This window comes from Notamacropus eugenii, chromosome 6, assembly GCF_028372415.1.
Source record: "Notamacropus eugenii isolate mMacEug1 chromosome 6, mMacEug1.pri_v2, whole genome shotgun sequence".
Classification (NCBI taxonomy): Eukaryota; Metazoa; Chordata; class Mammalia; order Diprotodontia; family Macropodidae; genus Notamacropus; species Notamacropus eugenii.
The window spans coordinates 140619201-140634758 of record NC_092877.1 but is presented as its reverse complement, the minus strand read 5'-3'; the positions used below and the strand labels follow the sequence as shown (position 1 = coordinate 140634758).

The 15558-nt window shown below is 39.5% G+C and overlaps 1 protein-coding gene across 5 annotated transcripts in view; it reads right to left on the bottom strand.

The window, feature by feature from the left end:
* The window catches only part of GAB1 (GRB2 associated binding protein 1), a 182841-nt gene that overhangs the window by 28106 nt on the left and 139177 nt on the right, over nucleotides 1-15558 (bottom strand). For 3 of the 5 annotated variants that reach the window (XM_072621139.1, XM_072621143.1, XM_072621141.1), the window contains exons 3-5: nucleotides 12141-12363; nucleotides 11765-11845; nucleotides 2974-3578 (exon numbers count right to left, since the gene is read on the bottom strand). In XM_072621139.1, coding sequence (XP_072477240.1) covers nucleotides 2974-3578; nucleotides 11765-11845; nucleotides 12141-12363 — 909 coding nt within the window. The remainder of the gene's footprint in view (nucleotides 1-2973; nucleotides 3579-11764; nucleotides 11846-12140; nucleotides 12364-15558) is intronic. The other 2 variants (XM_072621142.1, XM_072621144.1) reach the window with 1 other exon arrangement.

The following is a 15558-nucleotide window of genomic DNA, read 5'->3' as shown; positions in this document are numbered from 1 at the left end:
CTAAAAGAAAGAATAACAAATTTTAAATCCTTCCTATCAGGAGCCATTCCCAGTATAATCAAGAATGATTTATTTTCTTTATATTAAAAAAACCTAAATAAAATTTAAAAAATATCTAAGATTTTGAAATGCCCTGTAACAGACTGGCATCAATCTGGTTGGCTCACTCTGAATAGTTTACACACTCTTCCTGACTCTAAGTGCTATACAAGGAAGACAGTCTAGTAGAGTGGACAGAGTGGCCTGGGCTTGGGGTCAGGAAACTCTGGATTCAAACAAAGCCTCTGACACTTACTAGCTGTGTGTCTCTGGGAAAGACAGGTCACTTCTTGGCACCTGAACAACTCTATTTTCTTTTCACGTCTTGCATTTGGAAGAGTGCAAGTGGTAATTTCATTTATCTGTATTCTCACCACCACCTAACACATATGTTAGGTACTTTAATAAATGGGTCCTAGGAACCTCAGAAACCATCTAGTTCAACTCTCTCATTTTATAGATGATGAAAAACTGAGGCTCTAGAAGACCAAGGTTAAGTAGGTGGTGGTATTGATCAGAAATGGGTTTTGATCTTGATTCCAGAACTGAACCAAGTAGTGGACAATCATCTATCAAGTGCCTTCTGCGTAGGAGACACTATCTTAGGCAAAACATACGTTGGCTGCAAATGCCTGCTGAATGAACTTTCTAGGATTTCTCTACTAAATCAGAGTTTGGTTGTGATTTGCCCTCACATAAGGAGATCCCACACTGGGAGTACTCCTGCTAATTACTATATTATCTCCATATTGGATAAAGTAATGAGCTTGAAAAATAGTCCCCCTAAGGCCATCTCTGCTGAGGGCAGGCAAAAGCTGGGCAACAGTAACCTTCACCCTCTGATTCATTTGTGGGTCGATTTAGTTGTCCTTTTCTAGCACTGGGCTAGAGTTTCATTAACCGCCAATAGTTTATTTTCATGACTATAACCTTATACTTAACTGCATTTCTTCCTGTCAGCTGCATTTACAAGACACAGATGTCTTGGCAGTTGTGGGTATCAGTGAGAGGGGGACAATAGACATGCACATTTTGCACAAGGCTTTGTGAATCTGATCTCCTTATTTCAAAGTGGAATTTGGACCTTTCTCCACTCAAATTCTGCCCTATTTTTAAAAACATAAATGTATATTTTCACCTAACAGAATGGTATGTTTGTTCTATTTTAAAACTGTTCAGAAAACCCACCATAGTGGGTTTAGCCCTATCTGATCATCTCAGAAAAGGAGTTTTTACCCTTGGGGGCCCATTGAATCTCAAAAAACCTGTAGATAGATTTTTGGCAGGGAGGAGGGGTCCATGAACTTGGATGAGAAAAAAATTCTATTTCCATTAACCTTTAAGTGAAATTTAGTATCTCCTTCATACATAGGCAACAATAGCCTTAACTTGCCTATATTTTGGATGTGTTGTCTTATTATTTAATACTAATAGGGAAGAATATATATCAGATTTGTTTTTTTAATGTTCTGATAACTGTATTTCAATATGATGGTTCCCTATGTAACACTATGTTTTTCATTTTATGTGTTTACAAACCTCATTGTGAGGAAGGGTCCACAGTTTTCACTATGACCCATAAAAGGCTTAAAAAGCCCTGCCTTAACCTAAAACAACTCCAAAAGCCTCATGATGGAGAATGCTATCCATATTAAGAGAAAGTACTATGCAGTCTGAATGCAGATTGAACCATACTATTTGGTCTCTTTGTTTTGTTTTTTCCTTCTCATGATTCCTCCCATTTGTTCTAATTCTTCTATACAACAAGACTTCTGTGAAAATGTGTTTAATAAGAATACATATATGTAGAGCCTATATCGGATTGCAAATGAATGTTGAAAACTAAAAATTAATTAATTAGAAGAAAAAAAAGTCCTGCCTTAGAGGACAACAGATTTATGACTGGAAGGGGCTTATCTGAGGTGATCATCTAATCTAATCCTCTCATTTCAGAGAAGGGAGAGCTGAGGCCTTCAGAAGGAAAGTTACTGGCCCCATTTCACACAGGTAATAAATACATAAAAGAGCTGGGCTTCAAACCTAAGTCTTCGGACTGCAAACTCAATGATTTTTCCATGGCAACAAACAAATTTCTTTAGAAAAAATAATTAATTTTGCACAATTCCAAAAGAAAAAAGAAGAGAGAGACACTTAACGTCAAATAGGTGTGTTTATGACCTTGGGGAAAACCCTTTAAAGTGCTACACACTGAAGATGGAATTTAAGAGCCATAGCATGGATTCATGTATAAGGGAGGTCTTATCTTGGACAAAGTATATATTTTCCATGAAGGAGATTTCTATAGAAAGACCCCATTATCCATTTTACTCCAACAGTTTTTCTTCTACACTATGGGCTTTTGAGGGCACTGTTATAAGAGGATGTAGAAAGTGGGGCTGTAGGGAATACAGTTTATACAGGTATAGAAAAATGCCTCCATAAACATTTTCTGGAGAGACATTTACCAACAGCCATTAAAACTGGCTTTGGTTTAAAAACTCCCACCTGCATAGCTGACAAATAAAAAACATAGTGTTACATAGGGAACCACTCAGCCAAGGACCAAGACACCTCAGAGAAAGGGGAAGCAGAACCAAGGAAAGGTTGATTAAAAATGGCACCCACAAGCACAAAAGAAGGAATAGGGGGAGCTCTTCCAATTCATTTTCCTCAGTTGGTAAGGCAAGGATGTAGGGGAAAGGAATATATTCCTGATGAGGCTAAAGAACAGTCTTAAAAGCTAAGTTTCAGCAGGGGTTAGCAACCTATCACCAGCCTACCATGACAGGATGCTAGTGTGGGAGTAGCTGAAGAAATTATAACTACTTAACCATTTCTAAAAAATCAGACTCTCTGAAAAGCCCAATGACCACCCATTCATTCAAACTTTGGTACAGGAAACAAAGTGGAATTGGCAAGTCCTCCAAGGCTGACCTTTTCGCAATCTGTTCAAATCCACAGTGGAAATGGTATTACTACGAGATGGCGGGACCCCGGCTGTGGGGATAGAGTAACTACTGTCCGTGTCTGAGGCAGTTCGGGTAATGCTACATGTTTCCACAGGTGATCGGTCGTGAGCTGGGTGTGGTTTTGGGGGCCGTGGAGGAGGAATATCTGGGATGGCCTCTAACTTGGATGTCTGACTCAATGCTCCTTCTGGAAAAGTTCTTGGAATCTGGTATGTATTCCCAGGTGTGGGGGGAATGTCATAACCAATGGAGATATGTCTCATTTGCACTTCTAGGGATGATGTTCCAGATGGCGTATTAAAAACATAAAGCTCTCCGTCCGCCTCGGTGCTTGATGGAGATGCTGTCTTTGGTAAGACGTCATGGGAGAAACTCCGGGGCAGTTTATATAGGCCAGAGTCTATAGAAACAGAGGCAGCTCGGGAGGGGAGAGGATCATACATGGTTTGCTGCTGAAAAAAGCCATTCACTGCATGTTTGCTCTGAGAGGAAGCAGAATTTTTATGAGAAGGGACATTATCGTTGCAGTCTGTCTCCGAGGAGGCGGATTTTGCAGAATCAGCATGTGGTCTAGACAAGAATTGTTAAGGACAGAACACATTATTAGTATGGTAAAAGCACAGGATAACTTATTCAGTTTTAACCAAAAAACAAAACCAAACAGCTCAACAATTAAAATATACAACTTAATTTTTCTTGGGGCTGAGTGTCCTGTTCATTTAATCACAAAAATCAGAGAACTTCTGAGATGAAAGGGAATTCAATCAGTATATGGATCAAACCTGTGCTGTAAAAGGAAGAACCTCTTCAATGACATGCATGACAGTGGTCATCCAGTCTTTGCTGGAAGATGTCCAATGAAGGAATCCTACCACCCCCAAGGCATCCATTCCACCCTAGGATAAATCCAATAGTCAGGAAGCTTTCTTTTCCACCAGCCTAAATTTGCTTCTTTGCAAATTCCCCTAATTGCTCCTAGATCTGTCTTCTGGGGCCAAAAAACCATCTAATGATTCTGCATGACAGTCTTTGAAGTACTTGAAGACAGCTTAGCTATCCTGGTCCCCCTGGGCCTTCCCTTTTTCAAGCTAAACATCCCTAGTTCCTTCATATTACATGTGCTCATGGTTCTTTTTTGGACAGCTTCTAGATCATCTATGATACAGAGGTCAGGATGGATCATTATGTTTCAAGTGTGGCCTAACCAGAGCAATGAGCACAGTTATGTATTAAATAAATGAAAAGTAGCAGTTAAACTGAAAGACCAGAAAACATCCCAACTAGTCCACAATAATGCTACTACAAATAACAACTCTGATTCCCCTTGGGTCTTCCACATTCCCTGTAATCTTTACTACCCCCCACCCAACCTTTCCCATAACTAGATCCAGAAAGATTATTAAACTCTGGGAAGGGTAAATTTTTAACAAACAGACATATTCTCCTCTGAACACTATACAAAGCTTTACAAGGTACTCTTACCTACTTATGTTGAATGCCTAGCCTGGTATAGTTAAAAATATAAAATATAAAATACAAAGATGATATACTTTGGTTAGAATGTGGTTATCAGGTACACAGGTTTGATGGATTTCGTGTTTTTATCTATTTTGCAGTTCCTCCCCTTCATTGGAAACCAGCCAATAATGCAAGTACCATATGGGAAGAGAATCAGAAATCTAAGAAACTTAATTAACCACCTCCAAGTCCTAACAAACCTGAAGGAATGGAAATTACTTTCTTCACATCATACCTTTGGTTTGGGCATGCAGAGAAATGTTCAGCTAAATTAGGGTTGGAATTAAACATGCTAGGGGCAGGCGGAGGGCTTCAAACAGCTTTCACACGCAAGGTAACACAAAACGAACGGCATTAGTAAAAGCCATATCTTTTGGCTGATAGCCGAACAAGATGCACTCACCATTTGCTTAAGATGAATGAGAACCCTGCTGCATTTCGATGGAATTACTTCCTGAAATAACTTGGGAGAAATTTTCTGTCTCCATCCTCCCTGGCCTCTCTATAGCATCTGATACTGTTGACCATACTTCTTGAAAAAAAACCAAAACAAATACTTTTCTCCTTTGGTTTTGTAACACTGCCAATTATCCTGTTTTTCCCTCTTGTCTCCCTGAGCTGGCTTTTCCTCCTCAAGGTCCAACTGTATACATCCCTCGTGCCTCAGCTATAGAATCACAACATTTTAGAATTGGAAGGAGTCTTAGAGATAATCTCAACACTACATTTATGGATGGGGGAACCTCAAGTCCAGAAAGCTTAAATGATCAGTCAAGGTCACAAAGCTTTGTATGATGAGGATGACAAATAGCTATCCTCACATTTATTTATGTTGAAAATGGTAGCAGATGTTTACATAGCACTCAGATCTGCAAAGTGTTTTATACACATCCTCTCATTTAAGCCTTTCCACACCCCTTTCAGAATGGAATTATAAAGTCCCACCCATTTTACAGGTATGGACATGGAGGCCCAGAGGTCAAGTGGCTTGTCCTATGATCACAAAACTGATGTTCAAGTTAGAATAGGAAATCTCATGTTTTCATCCTGATTTCAAAAACACGCGCTTTCCACCATGCCACAAAAACTCATTGGTTACCAGACACAAAAGATAACAGTAAATTACTGGCAGAAATGAGACAACAATCCTGACCTTCAGAACTACCAGTTTAATTTTTTCCCCCATGATTCCATAGGTTCTCCCTGCTATTTGAGGAGCTACTAAAGAACTAGAAAAAATCTTGTTTTCAAGAAACCAGGGTCCAATATTTATTACTCATATAAGGACAAGCAAATCACCTATCCTGTAAGTCTGTTTCCTCATCTGTAAAATGAGGGGGGAAAAACTGCACCACCTACTTAACAAAGTTGCAGTGAGGACTTTTTGTCTAATTTTTCAGTCATGTCCAACTCTTCTGACATGACCTCATCTGGTGTTTTCTTGGCAAAGATACTCCAGTGGTTTACCATTTCCTTCTCTGGCTCATTTTACAGACAAGGAAACTTAGGCCAGCAGGGTTAAGTGACTTGCCCAGGGTCACAGAGCTAGTGAGTTTCTAAGGTCTGATTTGAATTCAGGAGGATGAGTCTTCCTGACTCCAGGTCCAGTGCACTATCCACTAAGCTACCTAGCTGCCCCTTGCTATATGACAGCATTCTATAAATTGTAAAATATCGTATAAATATGAATTACTGCTACTTTTCTTGCCATATTACCTCTCTTGGAGAAAGCAGGATACAGTGGAAAATAGTCTGAGTTAGGAGTCAAGAGGATCTGGGATGAAATCCTAGCTATGCTACTTCCAAGATGGGGGGACTTTAGGCAGAGGACTTTCCTCCTCTATGAAATCATAGGATTGGCATAATGAGCAGGAATTCTTAGTCGCTGTAGGCCTGGTGACACCTAAAGACCCCTTTTCAGAATGTTTTAAAATGTACAATAACCGACAAGATTACAGAGGAAACCAGGTTAAACTGAAACAGTAGCTAATATACACGTACAAGCAAATAGACTTATATATTTATTTTCCACATGCATGTATATATACATACGTGTGCAAGTTTCTTTCTATTTCTCTATCTATTTATCTATCATCTACCTATCTCAATTACTATGTGCCAGGCACTGTACTAAGAGCCTTAGAATTTTTATCTTACTTGATCCTCACAAGTCTGGGAAGTAGGTGCTACTATTATTCCCATTTTACAGATGAGGAAACTGAGGCAAAGAGGGGCTAAGTGACTTGCCCAGTGACTCACATGGCCAATGAGTGTTGTTAGAGGGTAGATTTGACCTCAGGAATCTACTGTGCCACCTAGCTGTCTGATAATTTATTAAAATATTAAAAAGGCAAGTTCACAGGCCCCAGGTAAAGAACTCCTGGCCAAGATGACCCCCAAGCTTCTTCCTAGCTGTAGGTCATATAGGACTCATCCATTCTCATGGATACAACCACTAATCTAATTCTTCATCCCCCAAGCCCACCTCCAATTCGTGCCAGAGTCTGACTCATTATTCTCAGCTGCCCAAAAGGTGTTTCCATATGGATGCCCTACTATTATCTTAAAGTCAACACCTTCCCTATAAATTCATTTGCTTAATGTCCCAGTTTCCTTATTTTGATCTGGGGCAGCATCATTCCTCAGTTCTATAGGCTTAAAGCCTTGAAGTCACCTTTGACACTCTCCCTTTCTTTTACTCCACAGCTAACCAGTCACCAAGTCTGGGGGCATTCTTCATATAGATAACAGAAGAATACAGAGACTCAAATACAAAGGTGAGCTGGAGCCAGCCTAGCCCTCCTTCTAAGAACTAATTGTTGAATTTTCTGTGGGAGCATTGACAGCTCAGAAGATGGCAATGTCTACAAATTAGGCCTTGATTTGTTTTGCTGGTTATCTCCATTTAATTAAACTTCAAAGGGTGCTATGTGTATACCCTACCCCTGTGGACAGTTAAATATTTACTAGCACATCCCCACATAAAGATCATTTTCAGTATGTCCTTCTCCTTGCTTGAAAAGCTCTAACAATTCTCTAGTAGGCAGCAGGTAGAGTTTAATTCATAGGATCACAGGCTTAACACTAGAAGGACCTCAGAGGTCCAGCTCAATGCTATACAGGTATAGGATGGCTTTGGGGCAGAACCAGGATTTAATCCAGTTCTTTCCACTCTACCCTGAGGCTTTCCAATTCAATTACGTCAACAAATTCAATTCAATGAACTATTATGAAACAAGGGACTGGATATGCCAAGATGAAAAACAGCACAATCCTTCTCCTGAAGAAGCTAACATCCTAGCAGGAGATGAAAGATCTATAAACACATAAATATCTGAAAGCGTGTGATAGGTGATAATATCCTATGATCACAGATCTGGAGTTGGGAAGAAACCTCAGAGGCCACTTACTCCTTCATTTTACAGTGAAGGAAACTGAGGCCTAAGAGTTTAAGTGACATTCCCAAGCTACACAGGTAAGCATCTGAGGCCAGATACAAACCCAGGTCCTCTGACTCCAGTCAATGCTCTTTCCATCTGTACCATTTTGCTCCCCCACCCTCCCTCAGAACACAAGTATCAAAGTGTTCCAGGAACATTTGAGGAAGGGGAGATCACTTCTGGCCGGGGGAGAGGAAGGAAAACTTTGTGGTAGAAGTGGCAGCTGGGCTGAGTCCATCAGAATGACTTTTTAAAAGGTAGACATGAACAAGACTATTCCAGGTAAGGGGTAACAACCTATATAAAAGCAAAGAGATGTGAGAATCAAATTAATCAGAGAATTCAATTAATGGGTTTAATTAATTAGCATCTACTTAAATGAATGAGAATTTAATCATTAAGATCAATTAAATCAGAAAGCAGATCATCTGCAGTCCAATTTATCTGGAAGACAGTGTATGTAAATGAGAAAATTATCAAAGAAAGCTAGAAAGGTAGGCTAGAGACGGGGAGAGGGAGTAAGGATTTACATAGTGCCTACTATATGCCAGGCATACTAAGTGCTTTTTAAAAATAAATATCTCAAATGCTGAGATAATTCAATCGCTACATTAAACATCCAACTGTGAAGCAAAGCAGAGAAGACTCTGTGGGGCTGTTTTTGCTAAGAGCTTTGGGGAGCTACACGACAGTCGCATGCCAGTCTCAGAAAGACTCATCGTATTCTCTGTCCCTTGTTTGTCTGTATCCTCTTTCTCTCCCTTTTTTCAAGAAGGAAGTTAATCTTAGTGATTGCAGCCCATGCATTAAACAGGAAACAATAATGAATGTAGGATTCATCATTTTCTAAAGGGAAATTAAAACTGCTGTTACAAGTTGTGTACAAAACTGGTCTATGCCACACAAACAGAGAATCACAAGTTTCGTTTTGGTCATTTTTATTCCTCTTTTTATTTAGTTGTACAGTACTTCCAAATTCAGAATGAAAGGTAAGCTGTTCTGTAGCGAACCATCTAAGCAATAAAACATTTAAAAATTAAAAAAATATATATATATTATCTCATTTGACCCTCACAACCCTGGGAGATAAGGGTTATTTGCTGCTGTGTGGAGTCATACGGTCTTCTCTGACTCTTTATTACTCCATGGACCGTAGCTTGCCAATGCTGTCCATGAGGTTTCTTTCTTTCTCCAGCTCCTTTTATAGATAAGGCAAAGAGGGTTAAGTGACTTGCCCAGCGTCACACAGCTAGTTAAGTGTCTAAGACCAGATTTGAACTTAGATCTTCTTAACTCCAGGCCCAGTGCTCTACCCATTGAACTACCTAGTTGCCCCAGGTGCTAATATTATCCCCATTTTACAGTTGAGAAAACTAAGGGAAAGAGGGGTGAAGTGATTTGCCCAATGGAACAAAACTAGTAAGTGTCTGAGGCTACATTTGAATCCAGGTCTCCCTGATTCCAGGCCCACTGTGCCACCTACCTACCTCAGACAGGCTGAAGATCTTAAGCATCAGAATGAGGAGTTTGGACCCATGTGTTACAAAGATTATTTTGGAAAATGAATAATAGATTGGGAAGGAAAAAGACAGGGAGAGCAGAAAGGAAATGATCACAATAGTCAAGTCAGTAGTGTTGGTAAATGTCTAACAAGGAGCTCTTTAAAAAATATCCATGTATACACAACAACTTTTAAGTTTAATCTGTTATTAAATTTTTCCATCCATTTCTTAAGCCTGAATAATAAAACACCAAATGGAGTCTTGATTTGTGGCATTTGTTGAATATGGAAATACAAATGCTCATAATGAAAATTTAATCGGCTCCAATAAACCCCTGAATCTAAGCAGGAAGCAATAAAACCTTGAACTTGGATGATAGAAGTGTAATGAGAAAAGAGGGGAGAGACTGCAAGGAGAGAAATGGTAGGACTGCCCAGATATGGTCAGGAGAGAGAGAGAAATAGTCACACAGAAGGGTAGACTCTAAATTAGCTTTCAAGTCCAGGTGACACCGAGGGTGGAGACATCTGTAGTAACCAACAGGAGGAGATGTCAAGGGAAGATGAGATCAGTTTAAGACAGGTCCAAAGTTCTTAGCCAAGGTTCTGGAGAATCTGACTTGAAGTTGTCTGTGCTGTTGGAGATCTTCTGATTCCCACTTTAGAGTTTGTCCTCTTTAGAACATATCAGCCAATCTGATTGCTTACTCTTCTTTTCATTTCTGTCCTCTCCGCCTTCATGTTATTCACATGTGATCTGAAATGTGGTCTCTTGTCTCTTTGCCCAACCAAATTCTTACCCGGATTACAGGTACACCTAGTTCCCAACTACATTTCCATGAAGCCTTTCCCAAAGACTCGAGCCCATGGGGAGCTTTCCCTTTCCTGAATTCTAATGCCACTGTCCCCCACATTTTAATCCTTCAATTGATCCTGTCTTGTTCTATAATTATTTCATGTCTATTCCTTATACATTAAATGGAATGTGTACTCCTTGAGGGAGGCATGGCACTTGTGACTGAGTAGCTTCTTAAAATGACTGCTAAGTTGAAATGAAGAAAAAAATTGTGTTTCCTAGTACTGTGTTGGGCATATATGAGGTACTTTTTTTAAACCAGACCTTTGACTTCACTGGTGTAGAGAACTCCTTTGGTGAGAAAACTGGTTCTGCAACACAGAATTGCCTCCATGAGGCATGGAAACATCCAATGATTTGCTTCAGGGCCACACAGACAGCACTGGTCAGTTAGGGTCTGAACTCAGATCTTCCTGACCCTAAGGTCTCCACATTCTATTACTGCCTCTCTAGCACCCATAAGTACTTTTTATGGACCTCAAAGAGCTATGTAAATGTAAGCCATTATTGATTAAGAGATGACTCTAGGCAAGAGGGGAAAATGTAGAAAGAATCGTGTAATATAGTAGTTCATTTAAAAAAAAGTCAACAATGGAATAGTGGCACTCCTACTCTGAAGAGGAACCTTGGTTAGTTATGGAGGAAATACAGCTGGAGATGTGAAATCTTAAAACACACACAGCAAACAGTGCAAAATCAAGTTAGAATGTATATTATTAACTGGTGAGATTAAAAAAAAAAAACCAACCTTTCTTCTACAGGCAAAATCCCATCACAACAAATACAGAGAAACCTCCTCTGGAAAAGGGAGCAAATGCCTTCTCCACCTCCATGAAAGGCCCACATGCAAGAGCTCTGTATACCTCACTACAAAAGACTCTATACAACAGACCCAAAGAATAAGGTCCTAACACAGGATAGTCACTTACCATAGAGAAAGAACTTGTTTGACAACTTAATTACCATGTGCTTTAAGGGTAGAGAAAAGTCAGGCCCAGATTTCCTTTTGATGGTTCTTTAAATGCTTTTACATTCATCATTAAGTCAGTGTGATGCATTGGTCAGGAAAGGCAGGAAACACTGGGTTCTTGGCTGGGTTAGATCATCTAGTTCAACCCCTTCATTTTACAGGTGAGGAAACTGAGGGTCAGAGACTTTCTCCTGGTCATTTGTAATTGCCAAGGTCCAGGTCTTTATGACTGCAGGTCCCCAGACTTTTCCTTTGTACCATATGGTGTCTCCTGGATTCAAATGGATTCTCCCCAGTCATTGAGATGAAAAAGAGGATTCTAGCAGTGTATTTAATTAAATTAAATTCCATTCCAACCCAATCACTTGGATGCCCTGCAGCCTTTGTTATGTAGGGATTTTACTTGTAATTAATTTCTTACACACATACATTGTCCCTTCCCCCAACAAGCCACAGCACACCAACACTCACAGCACTGGGATCTTTTTGCTTTCAAAGTCTTCAAGAAGTAGATATTCCTCTCCTTCTTCAGAAACAAAAGAGGACCCTTGGCTGGTTTATAATCACATAAGAAACGGAGCAAGATCACCATTTACACATCAGTGAAATCTCGTAGGCAAGTTAAGTCTGCAACAGAGGCTATGGATGACAACCTGCAGCTTTCTGACACAGCCTGGTAAAATAAGCCTTCCCTCTCGACCCTGGGGAAGATCTCTGCTACTACTTCCCTGGATATCAATTAAGCTCAACACACATCATTTCTGTAGGGAAAGTGGACCTCCAACCTGGAGCTGCAAAAAGTGTAAACGTAAAATTTTTAAAAAGATTAGATAGTGCAGGATTTTACCTTGTGGGTTCAAGCTTCTTGCTTTGACAGTTGATGAGCAAGAGGTAGTCTTGGGGATCATCCTGAATGGGAAGAGACTCCAGGTGTGATGGCAAGTTAATTAGCTGGTAGGGAGGAGGTAGAGTGCCAGAGGATGTATCCATCTGCATAGAGGGTGGGGACGTATTTACAGCTAAAGGGAAGTCAGTTGAGGGCTGCAAAGAGCCAGGTGGTTTCACAGGATCTGAAAAGCAAAACAGAAATATCAAGTGGTCGTCTCTCTTGTCCCAAGTCAAGGAACTTTTACTTAGTATTATAGATTTAGGTGGGACAGGTCCTCAGGGTTTATATTATCTGCCTTCTTCATTAGACTAATGAGGAAAGTGAAATAACCTATACATAATGGCTTAGCCAGGATGTGAATCCAAATTCTCAGATGATAAATACAATCAATTCAAACAATATATGTTTATTAAATAACTGCTAAATATGTGCTTTATAAATAAATGTATTGCTTAAATAAGCTTACCTAAAGAAATCAAATGTATTATAATTTATTATAATTTTAAAATAATTGTAAGTTTGATATTCTAATAACAATTATCAAGCTATTATTATATATCACATTTAAATAAATTTAATAAATGTATGGCCTAACTAAAATGGCAATTATAATTAGTTAAGTCAATAAAGAAGTATTTCTTAAGTACCTTATTATGTGCCAGAACTATGGTAGGATTTGGGGAGACAAGTACACAGAATGAAACAATCCCTATTCACAGGAAGTTGCATTTTTATCAGAAGGGCCAACAAATATATTTAAAAATATAGACAGAAAAAAATAAAGTGAATAAATGTAAGTATACACAAAGCATATGAGATGCAAAGTAGTTAAGAGGGAGTACTAGCTTGTCTTTTGTTTTTGAAGGGGACCAATGATACCCCAGGTGGTCTTAACTTGCTCTTGAATTGGATTTGAGTGAGGCAGAGTTTGCACAAAGTCCTCAGCCTCACTGTCTCTTGCAGAGTCATTCAAATCCAGGGGCAGGACAAAAGATAAGATGGCTGGTCATGGCCTGGGATGTAATGGATGACCTTGGCATCTTTGATGTCTGACCAAGCTCTAAGTGCTTCAGCCACCTTCATGGCCATTTTACTGGGAAGTCTTCACATGACTGGGGTAGACATTTCACTGATTCACTAATGGTGAATTACTTTTGAATTACTAATAGTGAATCAGCTTTTTACTGGCGTGTGGCCACTCAGCATGCTACAGCTTCTTGGAGTCACAGGTGAGAGTTGGGTGAAAGGTGAATGTCAAAGGCAGATGAGCAGCCCTGAAGAGTGCTCTGCAGTCTCACACCAAGGTGCTAATCCTCTCTGCACCCCATATATCTCCATAATAGTAGTTGGGAGGATGAGGAAAGGCTTTATGCAGAAGATGGAACCTGAGCTGTGTCATAAAGGAAGTGAGGGAAATCTATCATGGTATGCAATATAGTCTTGGGAGATTGACACTGCAAAAAGAATCCAAGATGGAAGATGGTGTCTCAAGTGGGAGGAGCAAAGAGAAGAGAAGGCTGGTTGAATCACAGAGTACAGGACGGGGAATGATGTCCATTGAGGCTATACCTTTTCACTGAACTTTGTAATTTTCCCACTAGCCTACATGAAAAACTTTAGGAAGATGAAAAGACCACTTTGTCTTAACCAATTATTGTTTATTTAACACAATTTATATAGAAGAGATTTAATTCTTTTTCGACTGAAGCAGGGATGTAACAAGGAAGATTCTCCATTCTCCATCTGAGAAGGCCTTGTCCTACAACATCCTCTAAAATGATCTAACAGCCCCCTACCAATGCGGGAAGAGTGTGCTGCTGAATTCTAGTTCTGATGCTACGTATTTGTACTGAAGCAAGTCCCTGCCTCTCCCTGGGCCATAATTTTCTATAAAACAAGGGGGCTGGATGAGATGAGCTCTAAAGGCTTCTTCTAGGTCTAAGTCATATGAACTGGTAATAAATAAATGATCACAGGGTATAGAAAAGGCAATTCTCAATAGAAGAAATGCAAACTGATACAAATTATGGTATATGAATGTAATGGAATATTTTTGTGCCATAAATATGACAAAAGGGGTGGCTTTAGACAAATCTGAAGAGATCTCACGTAGACTGATACAGAGTGAAGTGAGAAGAACCAGAGAACAATTTATACAGTAATAACACTGTAAAGGAGAGCAACTATAAAAGATTCAAAAAACTACAATTAATGCAATGACTGGTCTTTGTGGGCTGAAAGGTGATGCCTAGAGGTGCTTTCTGAGACATTTATTTCCAGACATGGTTTTCATGGATTTGTTTTGAGTGAATATATTTACTTGTGACAAAGGAAGGCCTCTTTTTTTTTTTTTTTTTTTGGTGAAGGGGGAGTACTAAAAAAGAAAAAGCAGTCAGTGAATAATTAAAAAAGAGAGCTGAAGTTCAGAAGGGGGAAACAGTTAAATTTGAATCATACAAAAAATGTACCAGCTGCACTTGATAGTCAGAGCTTCATTTACAGTTTTTTCTTTTATTTGTTTTATAAGGATTGTTCATGTTTGTTGATATTTGTCAAGTTCATAATAATTAAAAGGGGAAAAAAAATCTTATGAGCATGCTGTAACTGAGCATGCTTTGCTCCGTGTAGCAGAATGGTCCAGCTTCTTTCTAGCAAGCTAAACAATGCCAGTGTCCTAGGAAGGACCATTCCTTACTTAAATCCTCCATTCTCCTAGAGCTGCAGTACAGTGGTGCAGCACTTGGCCTCGAGATTATCTTGTTATACATTTTCTCTCTTTTATCTGGTTATTTCAGCATTTTTTCTCAGAAGTCACAGGAAAAATTTTTTTCCTAAGGTTAGAAAGAGTAAAAACAAAATTTATTTCCACCTACGAAAGTGCCCCACAAATGAGTAATATTTGTTACACAATCTTTGGCTTCTGTATGACCACAGGGTCATTAGAGCAAAGCTCCGGAAAGCATATTAGAGGTCATCCTCTTTGACCCCCTATTTTACAGATGCTAATGTCAGTTCTGTCTTTTCTGCGTAGGAGACAGACTGGTTACAGGTGCAGGGACTAAAAACGTACTCTTGGTGAACACTTTAGCTAGAACTCTCTCTCCTGTGTGGAAAGTTTCTAATACCAAAACTTTTATAATATTTTGCAGGATTAGTCACTTAGCACCTCTTAAAAAAAACTCTTGCTGGTGCCTCACTGTGGCATGGCTGTGACCCTGGGTTCTGAAGGTCTATGCCAAGGCAGCACAAGCCCTGGCAGGTTTTACAAGGCTGGCAAGGTGTTAAGTATGGGTCAGGCTAGAGAATAGCTATCTGCTGCCTTGAAGACTAGCCTGCCTAAGCAAAGAGAGGCTCATAAGGAGAAAATTAGCCACCA